Source organism: Leucoraja erinacea, chromosome 1 (assembly GCF_028641065.1).
Source record: "Leucoraja erinacea ecotype New England chromosome 1, Leri_hhj_1, whole genome shotgun sequence".
Classification (NCBI taxonomy): domain Eukaryota; kingdom Metazoa; phylum Chordata; class Chondrichthyes; order Rajiformes; family Rajidae; genus Leucoraja; species Leucoraja erinaceus.
Window position 1 is genome coordinate 168,905,153 of NC_073377.1, and position 17,957 is coordinate 168,923,109.

Consider the following 17,957-nt stretch of genomic DNA (forward strand, 5'->3'; position numbering starts at 1 on the left):
CTATATAGTGTGTGTGTGTAAAGATCCTATATAGTGTGTGTGTCTCTGCAGCGCTGGTTGTCGAGCGGGCGGGCGCGAGGGAGGGCGCGAGGGCGGGCCCGGCTTCACCATGATGTCACCATCGACCGTTGGATCCAAACCGTCCACCCCGTCCCCGCGCAGCCCCGCCCCGCCCCCTCGCGCAGGCCCGTTACGTGATGACGCCGGGTGACGGGGGTCGGCGCCGGTCTCCAGGGAGATAGGAGGAGGAGGCGGCGGCCATGAAGCTGCGGCCTGGACGCGCACAGTGAACGCCATCCACCGGCGGTGGGCCGCTCTGGAGCGCTGCAGTCCGTGTGGGTGGGGGGGCTTTAAAAAAAATAGTAAACAAACAAATAAGACCATTTTTCGCTGCTAGTCTTGTTGTTGGAGGAGGAAGAGGTGGAGAGGGGGAGGAATAAGGTCCAACAACGCGCTATTAACATGGTCCTGCAACGCCAGCTCCACTGAGAGCCAGGAGGGGAGAGACGGGGAAAAGTGCATCGCCACTTGCGCCTGTTTATCTGCTGTATCTCCGTGCAAGCGTTTATTTTGAAGTCCAGGCAAATAAAAAAAGAATGCATCTTGTTTAAAGCAACGATTAACGTCTACCACTGCACGGCGAGCAGCATCATTCAGCAAGAATACAAACACAGACGATCTGAAAGGGGGTTTCCTCCTCTCACACACACACACCTCGTGTGTACATAAAAGGAAAAAAAAGGTGAGAGAAGTCTGGGAAGAAGGTGTGCTGGAGACCAGCAAGAAGTCGGATACTATTAGTAATGCCCATGTCTCTGGTGCAAGCCTGCCGCAGTCTGGCTCTCTCAACATGGCTGCTTTCTTTCTGCTTCGTGCATTTGTTGTGCCTGGACTTCACGGTGGCGGAGAAGGAGGAATGGTACACGGCTTTCGTCAACATCACGTACGTGGAACCGGCCACCTCGGAGTGGAGGTCGGAGAAGAGCGAGTGCGGCCGCTACGGACAGCATTCGCTCAAGCAGGACGCCAGGGGGTTGCTGGCTCTGCCCTCTCACCATGACAAGCTGGCGTGTGACCCTCAGGCCAAGTTTCAGGTGCCCGCCGCTGCTGCCACCCGGGGCTGGATCGCAGTCATACCCAGGGGGAACTGCACTTACAAGGAGAAAATCTGGCACGCTGTCAGGCAGAATGCATCCGCTGTGGTCATTTACAACTTGGGGGCTAGCAACGTCAATGAGACTATCACGATGCCTCATGGAGGTGAGCCGGTTTGCAGGGTGAATGGGGATGTATGTGCTGGTTTATAGATGGGGAAAAGTTGATTATTTTATCTACGTAACTAACAAACACCATATCTGCCACTTCCTCCTTCCCCAAAATGTTGGCGTGAAAGTAAAACACTATTTATCACTTTAATGAATTTGTATTCTGTTATTCTATAATATTTTTCAGTCTTTCGTCCCTGTGCAATGCAGGTGAGACAGAATAGGGTTAGAAGAAGCTAAGTGGTATTTTTAACTCGAGGTCTATAATTGTAGGCTCATCCTAAAACCTTTGTTAAATCACCTCCACAACTAATATTATTTGGAGGCATCTTGCATTAGCTCTCAATGTTACATCTACCCAACCGTATGTCAAGTTTTAATATTTATCTGTTTTGGTACATTAAATACACTATAATTATACTTGTTGTGCTGTTGTTAATCTTAATATGCCAATAATAATTATTTAATCTGTAAGGTATATAAAAAGAAATGGGTTACCTTGAAAGTAGTAGTTGCTAAGTTGCGATCGATATTAGTTAAAACTTTAAATGAAACAAACATGTTATACTTAAGTTAATAAACCTGGTTTTAAGATTCATCTTTAAATATATCCTGGAGCTATGTCACCTTTAATTAAATGTAGTAGATTAAGCTTGTATTGAATTGCTTTATCAAAAAATCAAATTAGCGACTGCCTCAGAGACTTAAATTTGATCCTATTTTTAAATAGCTGGTATCCGATTGTTGGTGGTAAGTGGTATTAATTGATTTAAAGTTATTAAAAGTAACCTAAAGTAATTCAGTAAAATTGTGTTCAATAAGTTTGGAAAGACCATGTGTGATTGGGGAAAATTGATAGAAATCAAATAATATAGTGAAGGTACACGTCTCTTTTCCGAATATTTCTAAAATGGCATTGTGTGAAATGGGTGCTTATTATATATCCCTTCTGCAGTTTGTTTTTACTTGACAAATGAAGTATATAACATTTATTTTAGAAACAAGGAACTGCAGATGTTAGTTTACGAATGAAGACATAGAGTGCTGGAGTAGCTCAGTGGATCAGGCAGCACCTTAGGAGAACATGGATAGGCGCTTCCATCAATCTGAAGATGAGTCCCGATTTGGAATGTGGCCTATCCATGTTCTTCTGAGATTCTGCCTGAGTCACTGGGCTACTGCACCACTCTGTGACTTCCAACAGATCATTTATTTCCACTTTTGTTTAAATTCACATGCCTTGGGCAAAACAATAAAACTGATTTCTCTGTCCATTCTTTGATTAGCTAGTGGGTCCTTCAGGGTTGAAAGTATAAATTCACTTTAGATCCTTGCTGCTGTGATGGCGCTAATTTTTTCCTGATTCAGTACCTTATCAAGTGATTTTGTATGACTTTCTTCCATTAGTAATCTTGTCATACTTTGGTCATTGAACAAGTTGAAAATTGTTAGAAAATAAATGTTTCTGTCCCGTGCAAATGTCTTTGCTGCATCGTCACGTTTTTTGAAAGGAAAGGTTGTGTCGAAACACATTGATGCACTTCAGACCAAATCACTAATAGAGCACCTGAATTTTCTACGCTAGGACTTTTAATAGTTTTGAAGGAAAGTAACTGAAAATTGATGGTAAAGTATTTTGTGATGTTTTTGTGATGTTTTTGGAATGAGTTTGAGTCGGGCTCCGGGCAAGTAACTTTTGCTTAAGCAACTTAAGGGAATTATATCTTATATGAACTTATATACCATGTAGGTAGTAAATTCAGGTAGTAAATTCATTTTTTATGAGCCTGAGTATTGAAGAAATAATTTCTAGTAACTTAGTTCACAAGCATTATGTAGGGGCATGACAATTATATCTCATAAATTGTGTAAAGCTAAATCTCAGCTCTGTTTGGTAGTCCACATCATTAGCATGTTCTTGGGACTTGTATGGTTCTGCCAGATGCTGAAAGTGTTGTATGTGTGTTCATATAAACAGAAAATGCTATCAAATTTCCGTCTGTAGAGATAAACAGAGCTATTATTTCAGGAAAGGTTCATTTGAAAAGTTTGTGTTCATGTTTAAGTAATGTTTGATTGAGATACATGAACATCATAATGGAAGTTTTTACTTTAGATACAGTGGTGCTTATTAAGGTAATTTCTCATGAAACCACATGTATTTTCTATATTTAATAAAAATGTTTATCTTACTGCACAAAATCTAGTTTTTTTGTCATTGTTTGTGGATGATAATCTGCAAATTGTAGAATGTACAATTTGTCTGAGAAGGCTAATGAGGTCAATGTGGGTCAGGAGGTACTAGATTTGGCATGCATGTGTTTAGATTCAGGGGGGTATACATTTCTTCCAATGTTTATGTTGAGCGGCTGTGTACTGATAAAACAAAGACACACAGTTCACAACCCAACAGAAAAGTTTCTGGACCAGTGTAAAGTGGAGAAGTTATATTTTTTCAAGAAGGCCTTGAGAACGTCTTCATCATGGAGCTTGAAACTGTGTTTCTGGAGTCTCCTGTTGTGCCTACCAATAACAGGGGCATACCAATCGGGGCTAACTGAGTATTTAAGGCCTTAGTGCCAGGGATGTTTCTTTAAATATGATTTCTCCCAATCCCTCCCAAATTGGGGAATTTTCTTGGTTTCTCCCAAAATCCTCACAATTCCACTGGAAGAGAGCTGTGTTAGTGGTAATTCTCCAGTGTTCAGAAGCATTTTGGGGGCAGCTTTCATTACTGCCAAATAGATCTTGAGCTTTGTGTTAAATGTGATGTCTTGCTCTTGAAATGTTTTTTTCTATTGGGCAACCTAAAGCTGTTCTGGCACATTCAATTTTGAATGTGCCACAAAATGCTGGAGTAACTCTGGAGGCAGCATCTCTGGAGAGATGGAATGGGTGACGTTTCGGGTCGAGACCCTTCTTCAGACTATGCTGGTGGCCTTGCTGAGGCAGCGTGAAGTGTAGATGGAGTTAATGGAAGTGAGGTTGGTTTTATGATGGTCTGGGCTACATCCACAACTCTGCAATTTCTTGTGGTCTTGGATGGAGATTTTCCCAAAACAGGCTGTTCATTCCGATTAGATGCTTTCTTTGGTGCATCTGTATAAGTTGGGGGTTGTTGTGGACATATCAATCTTCCTAAGCTTTCTAAGGAATGAGAGGCATTGGTATACTTTCTTGCCAATAGCTCAATGTTGCTGGCTCAATTGCCGGTGATATTTATTTCTAGGAACTTGAAGCTTTTGACCATCTCTCTTAACACCATCAATGTGAATTGGGGTTTGTGTACTGCTTCGCTTCCTGTAGTCGATCACAATTCCTTCAATGCTGACATTGAGGGAAAGGTTGTTATCTTGCTAATGAATTACAAGGTTCTCAATCTCCTTTCTGTATTCTGTCTTGTCATTGTTCGATATCCAGCCTACTATGGTGGTGTTGTCTGTAAACCTGTAGATTTAGTTGGATTGGCATTTGGCTGCACTGGCGTGAGTGTATAAGGATTCTAGTAGGCGGCTGAGAATGCATCCTCGTGGGGCACCAGTGTTGAGAATAATTTGTTTACTTTCCTTAATGATTGTAGTCTGTGGGTCAGGAAGTTGAGGATCCAGTTGTGTGTTTAAAGTTGAGTTTGGTTGTGATAATGGTATTGAAAACAAAGCTCTGGTTGATGATTAGGAGTCTGACGTAGGTGTCCTTCTTATGTAGGAGTTCCGGGAATGCCAGGGAGATGGCGCGGAGTTACTCCAGTTTTTTGTGTCTGTCTTCGGTACAAACCGGTATCTGGTTGCCAAGCCGGGCAAAATGACTCGGTGTTTAGGTTGCCCAGTGGCGCTTTGAGTGGTCAATGGCACCCGGGCAACCGTTAATTTCGAGCCCTGTGTGATCAAGACTAGGCTGCCCGGGAAGAAGCCCTAGACAGCCAGCGCCTCTACTGAGTCTAAGGCTGAGTGGCCAGGGCAAGCCTGAGACGCCAGTATCTCTTCATGCCCACGGACAACGAGCGACTGCCGACACACAGGGGCAAATACTGAGCTACCAGGATAAGCTAGAAACCACCAGCGCTCTCTATTCAAGCACCAAAGCTGAACTTCAAAAATAGGCCTGCGACTGCCAGTGCCTTCTCTCAAGGCAAGGATGCAGTGCAGGGAGAAGCCTGAGATCATCACACCTCATCCTTCGAGACCAAGACACAGCTGCCGGTCCAAGCCAAAGATTTCCAGCACAGCCACCTATGCACCGTGACGATGAGTGACAGCACGCCCATGTGGCACTGTGGTCCTTTCTTATCACTGTAAATAAATCATATCACGTGAGTTCACCTTACTGAGTTTCGGTGTGGTCATTGGCGAACCTAGCGTCATCCTTGACACTGCAACATTTATAAACTAGCTTAAAAGGACAACATTTAAAAATAAAAGAAACAAAAAATTAACAGCATGCACAGTATCTAAAACTTGGAAATTTCAGTGATTTGCAATGTACAAACAGCTGTGATTAAAATTAACAACTATGTCTATATAAAGGATAGAACTGTCAAGTAAATATTGCATTTATATCATCAAATAGGATGGGGGAAAATAAAGTTGGTGCACTAATTGAAGGCGCACTAGGATAGTAGGCACAAATTCTTGGCACAAATGTCAACCAATGACTAGCTTCAGCTTGAAGTTTAAATGTGGGCCTATCGCGTTTAGAGACATATTAATGCAGTAGATTTTAAATTGACCAAGAACTTGCGCTAGCCACATGAATGTAAGGCCATGACTGCAAACCAGATGTGGGTATCTTACAACTGGTTTCTTGATTTCTCAGAATCTTTACAACATTAATAAGAAATGATTTTGAGATGTAATGGAATGCATTTCAATTGTCTGCAAGATTGCATCTTCTTCAAAACTCAAGAAGCTTGACTACATCCATAACAAAGCATTTGTGTTGTCTGGACTGCTTAAATGTTCACTGCTGTGCATGTGGCTTTGGGTAACACCTCCAAACCATGCTGTGGCAACTCATCAAGTTTTTTCAACAACATTGCCAAACCTGTATTTACCACCAATAAGCACAGGCATCATTGGCAAGGTCTTCCAATTCCTTCACCCGTACAAGAATACCCTGGAACCCATTATTTAAGAGCAGTGAGTAGGTTTGTAAGCAATTTTCAGGGCAATTAGGACTATTTAGTGAATGCTGGGCTTGCATGAAAAATCCACATACTATATAGTTCATGAGATATAAAACAGCCATAACAAACTAACAGGGTTGAAACAAATTTAAATAGTAAGGAGTGGTGAGACATACCAACAGAAGTATGTGGCAAGAGATTGTAAAACTGGCAATCGTAAATGTTTCACAATATGTCCTTCCTTGCTCAGCTACATTAGTGATGAATCCAATCTGAATCTAGTAATGGAACATGAGCTGGAAGAAAAGCAAATGAGAACATCAAAGAAATATGACTATAATGTAGGATTCAAGATGAGTATTTAGGAATAAAGCTGATTTTAAGAGCAAGGCACACTAAGGAAAGCATGCTTAAAAAAATAAAATAATGGGAGACCTATAAAGCAATGCAACATTTCATTGGAAAGATCAACTTAATTTGGGGCCACTCAAGAATTGTCTAACTTCCCCTGTAGGACTTCAAAAGACCCTGAAATTGCATTTTGGATTCAAAGATTATTATTGCTGCACACAACTAGCTACAGCCATCTTCAGCTTTTTCATTCACATCTATTCCTTCAGTGGGGATGTTTGCTGACAATGACACAATGAGCAATTTCAACTCCTTAGAAAATGATACGGCTCGTGCTCAGCGAGATCTGAACAACATTCAGAAATGGGCTAGTGGATGGCAAGTAACATTTGTATCTCAAAAGTGTCAGGGACTAACCATCTCTAACAAGAGGTAAGCGGACCACCTTTTGATATTAAGTTGCATTACCATCATCAGGTTTCCCCACTGACAATATATTTATCAGATGCAAAACTGAACCAACTACGGGAACAAGTCAGTAGCTGTGCATCCTGCAACTGAATAACCACTCTAAAGCCTTTCTGCCACCCACACTGCATAAGTCGAGCATAATGGAATTCTCTCTACGTGGTTGTATAAGTGTAGCTCTTAAAATTACCTGAAGTACAACACCATCTGTGAAAAGAAGTCTGCTTAATTGGTATTGTGCTTAAATCACTGAGACATAGAAGGCTACAGACGATGTGCTGATAAATAAGATTTAGAAAAGATGGATAGTTGATAGTTGCATTGGATATGATGGACTGATGGGTCTATTTCTGTGCTGTATTACACAGGGCTCGAAATTAACGGTTGCCTGGGTGCCAATGACCACCCAAAGTGCCGCTGGGCAACCTAAACGCCGAGTCATTTTGCCCGGCTTGGCACTGGAGATACTGGTTACACGGCGCACTGGAGCCGCACTGGAGATATGGCGACGGCTGTTGTGCGGGGCAAAGATATTAGGTGCGGGGTGGCGAAGGGTCGGAGCAAATGACGGGCCCCGAACAGCGGCCGCGACAGTGGATCCATCGGCTCCCACACCCCGCCCGCCCTGGTAACAGCCGCTGCCTGCCACTCTGCCAACAACGCTTTCAAAACAAACCCTCCCGCATGCCGAGGCCAGGAGGAGGGAGGGAGGGGGAGGCCTCCTTCCGCCGTCTGAAGCAGCTGCACCAAAATTCCTATAGCTATAGGATCTTTGAGCTGCACCACTCGGCCCTGCACCTTGCTGTTGGCTGGCGGTGGCGAGGAGATCCCAACCGCCTCCCCCTTTGGCGGCGGCACTTGGCGGTGGACAGGGACGGTCAAGGCAGTGGGGCGATGTTGTCCGAGGAGCGCTGACCTTCCTTCCTCCCCACCTCCTCCCCCTCTCCCCTTCATCCTGTACTGATCCCCTCCCATTCATCCTGTAGTGATCCCCCATTTATCCTGCACAGACCCTCCTATCCACACTGTACTGACCCCCCCCCCCCCCCTCCATCCTGTACTGATCCCCCCCTGTTCATTTTGCGCTGATCCCCCCCCCCCTCCCCATCCATCCCGTACTGATCCCCCCCCCCATTCAACACCACTGACATCCCCCGTGCTCTCCCCTCACAATTTTACATACTCCAACCAACATGTACTAATTCACCAGCATCCAACCATTCCATCCATTCCACCGATTGCCTTATCAACCCCCCCCCCCCCCCCCCCCCCCCCCCCCCCCCCCCCCCCCCCCCCCCCCCCCCCCCCCTATCCTATCCACCCCTCCCTGACCCTATTGTGCTGGAAATATCTTCAGAGCGAACATTGACTATGTTTGATAATGGAATGCAATCAAATGTGTTTTAATTCCCAATGCTATTATTTGTTTTAGTCCATAAAGATGGATTAATTAAATTGTGAACACGTGAAACGTTAAAACCGCAGTGTTCGATTGTCACTGCTACTGTTGACACATTATTACATAATTCATTTTAACGACAAATCAATGCTCTTAATATGGAGTATCAGTACTGTAGTTATTTAATGAGCAACATTCATAACTATATGTTGGATTTATCCAGGTTTTACTTCTACAGTCAGTCATATACATCACAAATTGGGTCAGGAGATATTTCAGTTGAAATTTTAATGTTAATTCTGAAGTGGGAATGATGGAAACAGCGTTTATCAATACTTTTTTTTAAATCTGGTGCGTACAAACTGGGTATCTTCATTGCTGTTCACAACACGTACATATAATCTGAATGTCCAGTAATGTGGCGTTTTGACACCTTTAAACATATTACCAAAAGAACATTTGCTGCAGTTATGTCCTTTAGCCATCTCTTGTCAGTTAGTGTAATGTTTAACCTGTCAGATGGGTATAGTCGGTTTTAACAGTTATTATCATAAAATGCCTTTAGAAATTTCCTTGCAACCTGTATATTTCGTTAAGGATAAATTATGTGGGAAGCGAGAGTGTTTCTGTACCAATAGCAATAACAACCCATGCTATGGCCAAGTCATGGTAATTTTCGGTCCTTCACAGAAAACATGCTTGCATCAATCTGTAGTGTGCATGGTTAAGGATATATGTTACCATGGTCCAGGATTTATTGACACGGGTTGATCATACGCTGAATAATCCAACCACATTTTTGTTTGGAAGTGGAAAGAACTAATAGAAATTCCATTCATTGCAATGTGTAAAAAGAGTTGAGGTGCTGTATTATAATTTTGCTGCATGTCATTGTGGTATATATCATGTCTTGATTGGTGAATATGCTTAGTTTGTGACTTTATTTGAAGCAGAAATAATATGTGACTACTTCATTGAGCATAATTCCGACTGGTAACTACGCACTTCGTCCAAGCACATTATCGCACGCGCCGTGCAAACTGTCTTAAATGACCACCTAAACTGTCATTTGGCAACCTAAAAAGCTCCCAAGGTTGCCCAGCTGGAAACAGGGAAAAAAAGTTAAGTGAGAGCCCTGGGTTTGACAATTACTATGACCTACCCATCAGCTTAAACTTTCTTTCACTCTACTGCGATTGCACTGTGGCTGCAGTCTTTGCAACCTACAAGATGGACTCCACCTGCAACTTGCCCTTTCAATTCCACAGTCTGTTTCTAGATCTCACCGTCTCCATCACAGGAGACAGACTATTGACCGACATGCACTACAAACCCACTGACTCCCATAGCTAGCTAGACTACACTTGAAGTCGCAGTCTCCCGTAAGGAGGTGGTCTATTTGGGGGCTCCGGGCCGCGGGGTGTTGTCCAGTTTTTCCGACCATCCCGACCAGAGGGCTTGAACATCGGGACATCCGTAACGGCGACTATGGAGGGTCAAGGCCCCGACCGCGGGGGAACAAGGGAGGAGGAGGAGGACTGTCTGAACTGTATTGCCTTCCACCAGAATGAAAAATGCTGTGGTGGATGTCTGTGTTGAATTATGTTGTGTATTATGTCCTTTTTTTAATTAATTTCACTGCACCTTATGGTGCATGTGACAAATAGATTTGAACCTTTGAACCTTCTTCCCACCCTACCTCCCGTAAAGACTCCATCCCTAACTCCCAATTCCTCTGTCTATGCCGCATCTGCACCAAGAATGAGATTTTCCATACCAGGGCATTGGAGATATCCTCATTCTTTAGGAAACGATGGGTTCCCCATCTCCATTATATATGAGGCTCTCACTAGGGTCTCCTCGATATCCCACAGCTCTGCCCTTGCTACCCCTCCCGCTCCCGTATTCGTAACAAGGAGAGTCCCCCTTGTCCTCGCTTTCCACCCTATCAACTGTAGCAAACAGCATATACTGTAATGCTCCAACATTTTCACAACCTCCAATGGGATCCCACTACTAGCCACATCTTCCCTTCTCCACCCTTTTCTGCTTTCTGCAGAGACCGTTCCCTCGGCAAATCCCTGGTCAACTCTTCCCTTCCCACCCAAACCACCCCTTCCTCAGGTACTTTGCCCTGCAACCGCAGGAGATGCAACACCTGTCCCTTTGCCTCTCCCCTTGACTCCATCCAAGGACCCCGACAGTCTTTCCAGGTGAGGCAGAGATTCACTTGCACCTCCTCCAACCTCATCTGCTGTATCCGCTGTTCATAGAATAGAATGCTATTCATTGTCATTCAAACCTAGGTTTGAACGAAATATCATTTCTACAGTTTTTTACATTACAAAACAATCCAAGATCCACACTTAACACAGTTTACATAAACATCCATCACAGTGAGTCTCCAACATCTCCTCACTGTGATGGAAGGCAAAGATTTTATCTCTTCCCTTTGTTCCTTCTCCCGCGGTTCAGCAGTCCAACTGCAGTGTCGAGGCGAACTGGGGCTCCGATGTTTCCAGGTGTAAACTGTACATCGGCGAGACTAAGCACAGGCTCGGCAATCGTTTCGCTGAACATCTCCGCCTTAACCTACCTGATCTCCCGGTTGCTCAGCACTTTAACCCCCTCCCATTCCCAACCTGATCTTTTTGTCCTGGGCCTGTCATTGTCAAGAGTGAGGCCCTGCACAAATTGGAGGAACAGCACCTCATATTTCCCTTGGGTAGCTTACACCCCAGCAGTATGAACATTGACCTCTAAATTCAAATAACCCTTGCTTTCCCTCTCTCTCCCCATCCCCTTCCAAGTTCTCCTACCAGTCTTACTGTCTCCGACTACATTCTATCTCTGTCTTGCCCACTCTCCTGACGTCAGTCTGAAGAAGGGTGTCGACCGGAAACGTCACCCATTCCTTCTCTCCAGGGATGTTGCCTGGCCCGCTGAGTTACTCCAGCATTTTGTGTCTACCTTCCAGTTCCACATCCCGACTTAGAAATGTAAGGGCGTTCATAATTGCTGGTACGAAATCCTAAACTTTATGCACAGCAATATTATTGCTCAATCAAAAATTTAAGCCGTTATGGAAGAACAGCAAGATTTTGAGGGAATCTCATCTTGGATTAACTTCGAGGAGCAGAATAAGGCCATTCGGCTCATCTTCTCCGCCATTCAATCATGGCTAATCTATCTTACCCTCCCAACCTTATTCTCCTGCCTTAGCCCCATATCCCCTTACTAATCAAAAATCTGTCAATCTCTGCCTTAAAAATATTGATTGACTTGGCCTCCACAGCCGTCTGTGGCAACGAATTGCATGGATTCACCACCCTCTGACTAAATAAATTCCTTATCTCCTTTCTAAAGGTACATCCTTTTATTCTGGCCTCTGGTCTTAGACTCTCCCATTAGTGGAAACATCCTCTCCACATTCACTCTGGCCAGGCCTTTCACTTTTTGGTATCCTGCACCAGCACTCCCAAGTCCCTTTGGATCTCCGATTTCTGAATTTTCACTCCATTTAGAAAATTGGCTATGCCTTTATTCCTACTACCAAAATACATGACTCCACACTTTCCTACGCTGTATTTCATCTTTACAGCCCACTCTCCCTACCCGTGCAAGTCGTTCTGCAGAGTCCTTGCTTTCTTTACACTACCTACCCCCCCACCTATCTTCGTATCATCTGCCAACTTGGCCACAAAGGCTTCAATGGTTAAGGTACAGTTATCTAGTTTAATGACTGAACAGGCTTGAATTGTTTACTGTGCTATTGACTAGGATTATAATTGATGTGAAAATATGCCTTCAATTCAATTCAAAATGTAACAAAGCTCTCTATTGCTAAGCATTATAATAATAATAATGTTATCAGCAGTTTTGCATTAATCAAGAATGATAAAGAAAACAAAGATTACAAATTTTAATCCAGAATATTTATTCTGAAATGCTTGATATTTGAAAAAAACTGAGAAAAATTAGAATGTCCCAACTAGGTTAATCTGGGTCATACTTCAACAGTTGAATAATATTTTATATAAATGCCTGGAACATCTTGTAACATTTGAATTTTGATTTCCCCATATGGAAGCGGAATGGGAGAGCTGTGTTCTGAAAGGTCATTTTTCATAGCTGTCACAACGTTAGTTACATAAACTGTTCAGAAGCAGCAGGAGTTCCATTAAATTAATGCTGACATTTTAATTGATGATCAGCAAATTAATGCTGCTAATTGCATAATATTTTAATGCTGTTTTAATTGCTTTCTCATATTTTAGGAAAACTGCTGACTCATAGACTATCTGCAAGAAGGTGCCATTTTTTTTAAAGAATGACATTTTCAAATGTAGTTTATAGAAAAAATATATAATTATTAACAATAACTGTAGATACAGTGACGTAATAACATACTGGTGTTATTAGAATCTTTTTCACCATTTAAGTCTAGAAATTTCAACACCATGCTTTGATTGGAAATTCATTTTCTCAGTGTGAAATGTTGTAACAACCATTTTGTAACACTGGAGGTTGCTCCAGAAACGTTTCCATATGAATTAGTGACATGTTTCCGATTTTCAGCATGAAACACATGTTTAGTGACGTCTTTAATGCAGCACTATTTTCCAATATAATGTGACTAATTTTCTCTCTTTGGCTATTATTTACAAAAACTGCTTGCTCTCGCTTAATGTTTAACCTCCAACAGACCTCATTCTTATTTCTCTTTGGAAAAGACTTGCAACAGATATTTTTGTGCCACCATTGCTATTTCTGCCAGAAGACATTGAATCTTTCCAGGGGTATCAAAGGAGGTGCAGCCATGATTGAGAACTCTGTGGAAAGAGGTGTGGCAGGGCTTGTTCTGAAAATCTCATGCCATTGAGGACTAGAGTGAACTGTGCTGCTAACTAGCCCTCTCCAAGGAACTACTAACTAAAAGCTTGCATTCTTTAAAATTTGAAGCTGTGATTACGGTCACAATCTTATTTCTTACCTGATTTGGGATCATCCATGATGGATGCAGCTAATCTGTGCCATATTCCGGTTAGAGATTCACTGCAAAATTAAGGTCACTGATGTTTTTCTCCTCTGGAAGAAATGATTACTATTTCCCCATTACACCAAAAGATGAGTTTCAGTGAATATAGTTGTTTGTCAGCACTGCTGAATTCCTCAGGTTCAAAGGCTCATAATCCTCATTTGGTGTTGGGTCCAGGACCCAGAGCTTCTCATGAAGGGTATCCAATCATTCAATGTTTAGGATGTTGTTGACTAAAGTCATAAAGCGATATTGTGGAAACAGGCCCAACTTGCCCACACCGCTGAACATGTCCCAGCTACACTAGTCCCATCTGCCTGTGTTTGGTCCATATCCCTCCAAACTTGTCCTATCCATGTCTAACTGTTGGAATAGTCCCAGCCTCAACTACCTCCTCTGGCAACTTGTTCCATACACCCACCACCCTTTGTGTGAAAAAGTTACCCCTCAGATTCCGATTAAATCTTTTCCCCTTCACATTGAACCTATGTCCTCTGGTCCACGATTCCCTCGCTCCGGACAAGAGATTCTGTGCATCTACCCGATTTACTCTTCACTCACGACTGTTCCTGCATTCGACACCAACACCATCGTGAAGTTTGCAGACGACACAACAGTGATTGGGCTGATCACCAACGGTGATGAAACAAAATACAGAGCGGAGGTGCAGAACCTGGCGGACTGGTGCACACATAACAACTTGTCACTAAACACCTCCAAGACCAAGGAGCTGACTATAGACTTCAGGAGGTCCCATAATGGAGAATACGCCCCAATCTCCATTTAGGGGGAAAGTGTGGAGAGAGTGTCCAGCTTCAAGTTTCTGAGGACCTCACATGGTCCACCAACACCGCTGCGCTGGTCAAGAAGGCACAGCAACGACTGTTCTTCCTGAGGACATTAAAAAAGACTGGTCTGCCCCAACAGCTGCTGACAACCTTCTACCGCTGCACTACAGAGAGCATATTAACGTATGGCATCTCTGTGTGGTATCTCAGCTGCACGGAGACGGAGAGGAGAGCTCTTCAGCGCGTCGTCCACAGAGCGCAGAGGATCATTGGGGCACAGCTACCAGCCTTGGAGGGCATCTACCACACACGGTGCCTCAGGAAGGCCGTCAGCATCCATAAAGACTCCTCACACCCTTGTAACGGACTGTTCAAACTACTTCCCTCCGGCAGACGTTACAAGGCCTTCTACGCCCGAACCTCCAGATTCAGAAACAGCTTTATTCCCAGAGCTATAGCGGCTCTGAACTGGCCCTGCTGAGTGCCCCCCACCCCCACCCCCCCTGGACTGTCTCCCTCGGATGGTCACGACACACAGCTTATTTATTTATTTTACTCTTCTTTTACATCGGTTGGAAGCTGCATACTAAATCTCGTTGCACTGACGTGCAATGACAATAAAAGATATTATTATTATTATTATTTATTCCCCATGATTTTATACACCTCTATAAGATCACCCCTCATCCTCCTGCGCTCCAAGGCATAGAGACCCGGCTTACTCAAGATCCTCGTAAATCTTCTCTGTACCCTTTCAAGCTTGACAATATCTTTCCTATAACATGGTGCCCAGAACTGAACACAATACACTAAATGCACTCACCAACGTCTTGTACAACTGCAACATGACCTCCCAACTTCTATACACAATACTCTGACTGATGAAGGCCAATGTGCCAAAAGCCTTTTTGACCACCTTATCTACCTGCGACTCGACCTTCAAGTGATCCCCGCACATTAACACTATCCCACACACACAAGGGCCAACTTACATTTATAGCAGGCCAATTAACCTAGAAATCTGTATGTCTTTGGAGTGTGGGAGGAAACCAACGATCTCAGTCATGGGGAGAACGTACAAACTCCATGCAGACAGCATCTGTATCGCCGTGCCACCCCATGAGCAATGACGGATCTCATGACTCTTTCATTCTATGGCTGTTGCAGTTGCCAAGTGATAGACCTAAGGAAGTGTGGCCTTATACCTTTTAATGTAGTTGCTCACTCCTGTGCTTTTCTTCAGCCGTTACATCTGAGTATCACTATAATAAAAGACCACTGTTGGTATCAAATGACACTCTCCAATCTCTATTACCTCCAGGATATATTCCAAACCGTATCAGACCAAGTCTTGTACCATGTTGATATCCACTGCTTACTACACAACTTGGAACATGGGTGTGCAAAGCTTTTATTGAGGCCCTTCTGCAGGCTGGAAGCATTGGAGGTAGATGAGAGATAATCGGGTGCATCATGAGAATCTGCTGCAACTGGAACTCAATGTTACATGTGCATTGGTCAGGCAGAATCTGGACAAATCTACATATGAAGCAATAGCCGATGAGATCTGATATAATGGCATTCTTAATTTGGTATATCACATGGAGGCATAATAGTCAAATGTTGATTCCTAAATGTTCAATAATCGCTCTCATCGGCTCATAAGCGATAGGAGCAGAATTAGGCCATTCGGCTCATCAGGTCTACTCCGCCATTCAATCATGTTTGATCTATATTTCCCTCTTAACCTCATTCTCCTGCATTCTCCCGATACCTACTAATCAAGAATCTATCTATCTCTGCCTTAAAAATACCCATTGACCTGGCCTTCTGTGCAATGAATTCCACAGGTTTACCACCATCTGACTAAAGAAATTCCTCCTCATCTCCTTCCTAAAGTAACGTCCTTTTATTCTGAGGCTATGACCTCTGGTCCTAGACTCTCCCACTAGTGGAAACATCCTCTCCACATTCACTCTATCCATGCCTTTTACTATTCGGTAAGTTTCAATGAGGTCTCCCCTCATTCTTCTAAATTTTAGCGAGTAGAGGCCCAGTGCCGTCAAACGCTCATCATATGTTAACCAACTCATTCCTGGCATCATTCTTGTATATCTCCTCTGGACCCTCTCCAGTGCCAGAACATCCCTCCTCGGATATGGGGCCCAAAATTGTTCACAATACTCCAAATGCGTTCTGACCAGCGCCTGATAGAACCTTAGCATTCCATCGCTTTTTTTTGTATTCTAGTCCTCTTGAAATGGACTGTTATACATGGGCGACACCAAAAGCAAACTGGGCAATCATTTCGCAGAACATCTTCGCCCAGCCCACTTGAACCAACCTGATCTTCCGCTTGTTGGACACTTTAATTCTCCTTCCCATTCCTACACAGACCTTTCTGTCCTCAGTCTCCTCCATTGTCATAGTGAGGCTAAATGTAAATTGGAGGAACAGCATCTCATATTTCACTTGGGCAGCTTACGGCCCAGTGGTGTGAATATTGATTTCTCTCACTTCAGGTAGCCCCTGCATCCCTCTCTCTCTCTCTCTCTCGCTCTCTCTCTATCTATCCCTCCCCCACCCAAGCCGCACTAGCTTCTCATTTTCACCCTACAAACAGCTAACAATGGCCTGTTTCCTTTATCACTACTTTTTTGCATATCTTTCATTCATTGTTCTTTATCTCTCCACATCACCGTCTATATCTCTCGCTTCCCTTTTCCATAACCAGTCTAAAGAAGGGTTTTGACCCAAAACGTCACCCATTCCTTTTCTCCAGAGATGCTGCCTGAGTTACTCAAGCTTTTTGTGTCTCTCTCGCATTTGCCTTCCTTACTACCAATTCAACTTGCAAATTAGCCTTTTTTGGGAATCCTGCACCACCATTCCCAAGTTCCTTTGCACCTCCGATTTCTGAATTCTCTAAAATTGCTACCAAAATGCATGACTCCTAGACTTTGCTACTTCGCTATATTCCATCTGCCACGACTCTGACCACTCTCCCAACCTGTCCAAGTCCTTCTGCAGAATCCCTGCTCTCTATACACTACCTGCCCCTCCACCTATCTTCATATCATCTGCAAACTTGGTCAGAAAGCTTTCAATCTCCTCATCCAAATCATTAATATAACACGTGAAGAGTAGAGGCCCCAGCACTGAACTCTGTGGAACTCCGCTAGTCACTGGCAGCCATCCAGTAAAAGCCCCCTTTATTACCACTCTTTGCCTTCTGCCATCCAGCCAACCTGCTGTCCATGCTAGTATCTTCCCTTTGATACTATTGATGCCATGGGTCTCATCATCTCATTGACACCTCTCCCCTGGTATTTATAGGACATGATCAGTCAACGTGCATGCATGCTTCTCGTCTTTTGGCATGGCATGTTTTTCTATGTAAAGCTGTGTATGCTGTGGTGGTCCCTTTAAGGCCCAGAGCCTGAGTTGCAGCTGTGCCTTTAGAAGTCATCAGCTGACATTCTTATGGGGTTTTTTTGGTTGCCTTTTAAGGGAAAACTTCTTGAGG

The 17,957-nt window shown here is 43.6% G+C and overlaps 1 protein-coding gene across 1 annotated transcript in view; it reads left to right on the forward strand.

Moving 5' to 3' along the window:
- Positions 1–213: 213 nt before the first annotated feature.
- Positions 214–17,957, forward strand: part of rnf150a (ring finger protein 150a) — a 68,543-nt gene continuing 50,799 nt past the window's right edge. Inside the window, exon 1 of the mRNA XM_055647829.1 lies at positions 214–1,260. Within this exon, the coding sequence (XP_055503804.1) occupies positions 804–1,260 (457 nt within the window). The 5' untranslated portion in view covers positions 214–803. The remainder of the gene's footprint in view (positions 1,261–17,957) is intronic.